This window comes from Triticum urartu, chromosome 1 (genome assembly GCF_003073215.2).
Source record: "Triticum urartu cultivar G1812 chromosome 1, Tu2.1, whole genome shotgun sequence".
Lineage (NCBI taxonomy): Eukaryota > Viridiplantae > Streptophyta > Magnoliopsida > Poales > Poaceae > Triticum > Triticum urartu.
Window position 1 is genome coordinate 548,309,497 of NC_053022.1, and position 4,269 is coordinate 548,313,765.

A 4,269-nucleotide genomic window follows, 5' to 3' on the forward strand; every position below is an offset into this window, starting at 1 on the left:
AAACTATGGCATGGTGATCGCCGAACTTTGTGGCAGATCGTGTTGATCGCCGAACTTGTGGCGTTTTTTTGGCAGCGGAAACAAGTTTGAAGTTATGTGTGTCTTGGTGCTGAAACCTGGGGGCGCGGCTGGGAACTGGATCACCCCCAGGACGAAAAAACCGCCGACGCATGGGCCAAACAGCAATCGCCGGGTGCGCTGGGGCCGAACGAGTGGAGATGCTTTAAGAGCTTTGCCACATCCACGGGATTTTACGTGGCGAGAGGGTTACGGGGTGATTTGGCAGGTTTTGGTTGGAGATTAGTGAAAGAAAGATTCGTAAGCTTACACAAGTCTAACATTTTTGCCCAACTAATTGAGGTGCCAAGCTATTCACGGTACACCGGGCAGTGGCGTGCGGTGAGCCGTTGCCTGCCGGCCAAAACCGAGCAACAAACAAAAATGGGGTGTCTGCATATCTACGTGGAAGTGGTGATACTACTGCTGCTGCTGCTAGCAGTGGAAGATTGGACAGGCAGTTGCCAACCAAGCGACACCTACAGTACTAAAGTCTGGATCGATAGATTAATTAAACTAGCTAGTGCACTCGTGCCACGTGAGGCGCCGGCGCCGGCGCCTGGACGGCGGCGTTGCTGCTGCAGCGGTGGTTGGCCTTGGTAGTGGATTCTTCCGAGGCGGCTGCGGCAGGTAGCTCGAAGGGGCCGAGGCGGTGGTCACCAAGGCGGGACTTGTAGGCGGCCTTCTTGTACTCGGCCCAGGTGAACTCCCTGTACAGGCTCTGCTCCCCTTCCCGCATCAGCTCCGGCAGCGGCGCGATCCGCTGTGTCGGCGCCGGTCCGCCGAAGTAGATCACCGACAGCCGCGACTGCTGCCCCTCCGCCGGCGCCACCACCCGGTGCTTCACGCTCCGGAACCGCCCGTTCGTCAGCACCTGAAATGCACCCAAAAAAACGTCTCTTACATCAGAACGCATGCACGTAACTGGTGCAGGTGCATGAGCATCAGATGGTGCATTTAATCAGTGATGCAGGTGGTAGGCTAAATAATGCGCCATGCCAAACCACTAAACCAGATCAAAACATGCATGCACGCATCTGCATGCGTGCGTCCATGGATGATGGATCCCAGGTAGTGAGTGGTAATGGTGTGGTACCAACCTGGAGGGAGTCCCCGACGTTGACGAAGAGGGAATCGGTGTCGGGCAGTGGCGGAGCTAGCGCCCGGCCACCCCGGGCAAGTGCCCGGGCTCCCTGGCCAGAGGACTGCGTTCGCAGGTGATAAACAATGGGGAAAATCCCATTATGCATCCTGGTTTATCCGGGAAGCAGTGTACGTGAGCTCCTACCAAGTGTTGAACTAATATTTAAGTAGGAGTAATTGGCTCCTACCAAGCGCACTCCCTGACCAAGCGTAAGGATCAGCAGTGATAGGCTGGTATTCTCTTCTTCCAAGACAATTAGTACTTACTTACCAGTAAAAAAATAAAACAATTAGTACTTGAGAGGAAACAACCACTCACAACCTTGTTCGGCATGACTTTTACATCCTCAACTACTCGTCGTCTTGTGCCCTTTCTCCTGATTAGGTAAGATTTTGAGCCGTATGCATCGCTCTGATGCAGAGGCCGGGGCATCCCCCTTTCCGAAAACTAATTTGAAGATTGATATATTTATGAATTAGAACTTGAATTAATTTATGAGGTCGGGCGGTGGTGTCTATTTTACATGTTTTCCTCTTTTCTTACAAGCTCCCTATTTTGAGTATATTCACAAATCACAATACTTAATTTTTGTGAATTAGAAATTCATTATTTTCTCTTGTAGTGTCTTCTAGTATGTTTGGATGCTAATTTATGTAGCTATATTTTTACTGGTAACATGGCAAATTTAGTTCTATTTTTGGCCTTGTTTTTTTGTGAGGTTATAGAGTTTTATTCTATCAATATAGGGTTACTGCCGTGAGACAGAAGTTCCTCGATACACGGTGGACCTTGGTGTGGCCATACTACAGTGGTACGCTCTACACGACTATACATAGCCAATTGATCTGCTACCCTATTTTCTTCACGTCTAATTTCATAGGAATAAACTCTCTATTTTGTTCTATGTGTGGCCTTGTTTAATGACTTATGTTGTCACACGACAATATCTGGTTGCTCCTAGGATGGTTTAGCGAGAGCCTTCTTTAGAACACTGCGCAAAGGGTAACACATGGCACGACCTGGGCATCCTAACTAAAAGCTATTTCCCGAGTGTCATCGAGAGGGTACTCAAGAAACCCTCAAACGTTTTGCCAAAGGCGGCACTCGGCAAACGTCAAGGACCTGTGGTGCCCTCAAATGGAGCCGTATTCGCCGAGTATCGTGGGGTAGGTACTCGACAAACCCACAAACACTTAGCTGAAGACAACACTCACCAAACAACGAAGACACGTGCCGCCCTTCGGTGCACCCGACTTTGCCAATATGGTAGGAAAGGTACTGGACAAACACAACATGCCATGTGATAGGCGTAGTTTACGTCAGTTGGTCATCAGCCTAGTTTACTTTGCCGAGTAGCTCATTTGAGCACTCGGTAAAGACTGCCGTGTATATGAGGAAAGCAACTTGACGAGGCTCTCTTTATCAAAATTCGGTATGCTGGGTGTCACACTCGACGAACTGGTATAAAATTGAATGATGATGTATCACACTCCCTCCATTTTACAATGTAGTGCGCCCGCGCTTCCCTAGATCTAAGTTTGACCGTAAATTAACCAACGAGACCGACTGCGGCGGGAGCAAAAATTATATCACCGAATTCATATCGAAAATATGAATTCAGTGGTATAATTTTTGCTCCCGCTGCAGTCGGTCTCGTTGGTTAAATTTATGGTCAAACTTAGATCTCGGGAAGCGCGGACTCACTACATTGTGGAACGGAGGGAGTATAGTATTTCACTTTAAGATTACATTTGCATGACTACCATGTTTATATTGTTACTTCATTATTTTTGTCCATTTGTGTTTCTGAAGTTTGGGGCCATTTTATGTATCGTGTGTCCAAACACGCAATTTTGATTTTCAAATTAGACACTTAGGCTCGAGCTTGCCCAGGCTTCACAAAAGTTCTAGCTCCGCCACTGGTTCAAAGAGGAAGAAAGGTGAAGAGAGAAGAAGAAAAAGAGAATGATCGGCGATTGTTGGTTTGGAATCCACGGTCTAGAAGATCGACCTACCTAAAATAAAATTTTGAACGACTTACCTATAGTAGGTCTGTTGCTACTGCGTGCTGCAAACCCACGATGGGTTGAATCTGGTAGAGTCGTAGATACCAGATGCAGGGGGGTCGGTTCGCGGCTGGTGACGAGTTCCATCGATAGATCGCACTAGCCCGCACAGGAATGCGATCCTGTTCCATGCAAGATAATTCAAATCGTACGTTACGTACGACGTCGCATGCAACGTGATGCGATCACTCGGCGGGAGGGACACAGGTGCAGGCGTACGTGTCCGAACTCAGGGCGAGGCGTACGTGTATGTCGACACATTATCGATCCATGCATGCCTTCCGCGTTGGCAGCTACCTTCATGCGCCGGAGCACTGGCCGGCCCCGTGCATGCATCCACCCTAGGAATAGCTCAGCTCAGCTTCATGCTTTTGCCAGGCCACGTGAACGGGCCGGGGTCGCGGGCGAAGAGCAGCGTAAAAAGCTCTCATCCCATGCATGCGTACGTGTGCTCGATCGGGGTGTCGGGGGCGATGCATGAACTTGGCCATGACATGCACCATTCAAGGGTACGTAGCGTCTATGGATCTATCTAACCTACCTGCAGACACGTCGCTGTCGCCCTATCCCCTAGCTCGTTTCAGTCCTTTGCTGTGAACACGAGATGGATAGAGCAGCAAGTGCGTGCCCTGCCCACGTGAGCCTGCCGAGGCTCCGCCAATGCGACGGCAACACGTCGACGGCGCCATTGGCGGACATGCTACTTCTGGTCCTGGGACGCATGCATCAGCGTATTTATACACACGGCTCTGTGCTGTGCTGCTTCCGGCAGAAGCTTCTGTGCGAAATTTAAAGTCACAAAATGATGGTGTCAATGATAATCTCATTCAACGATTTTTTTTTCATTATGTATGGTTGACATGATGATGCTGAAATTTCTAAATAATAATTAGCAATTCAAAACTAGGGCAAATCTATAAAATTACTACTAAACATAGGCATCCGTGTTGTTCCTGCATACGCTGACGATGGAGCAATCATACGAAGAATTTAATGGGCCGG

The 4,269-nt window shown here is 49.0% G+C and overlaps 1 protein-coding gene across 1 annotated transcript; it reads right to left on the reverse strand.

Moving 5' to 3' along the window:
* Window positions 1-338: 338 nt before the first annotated feature.
* Window positions 339-1,307, reverse strand: LOC125533111 (gibberellin 2-beta-dioxygenase 3-like). The gene is made up of 2 exons (XM_048696881.1): window positions 1,158-1,307; window positions 339-931 (listed from the first exon to the last, which is right to left on the reverse strand). The coding sequence occupies exons 1-2, from the start codon at window positions 1,305-1,307 to the stop codon at window positions 578-580; spliced, it is 504 nt and encodes a 167-aa protein (XP_048552838.1). The 3' UTR covers window positions 339-577.
* Between the last annotated feature and the right edge of the window lie 2,962 nt (window positions 1,308-4,269).

Bases quoted from the DNA above. Each gene is read 5' to 3' on its own strand.
- LOC125533111 (XM_048696881.1), bottom strand. From the start codon at position 1,307: ATGCATAATGGGATTTTCCCCATTGTTTATCACCTGCGAACGCAGTCC. The intron at 932-1,157 runs GTTGGTACCACA...GGTGCATTTCAG, and splicing joins ACGTCGGGGACTCCCTCCAG to GTGCTGACGAACGGGCGGTT.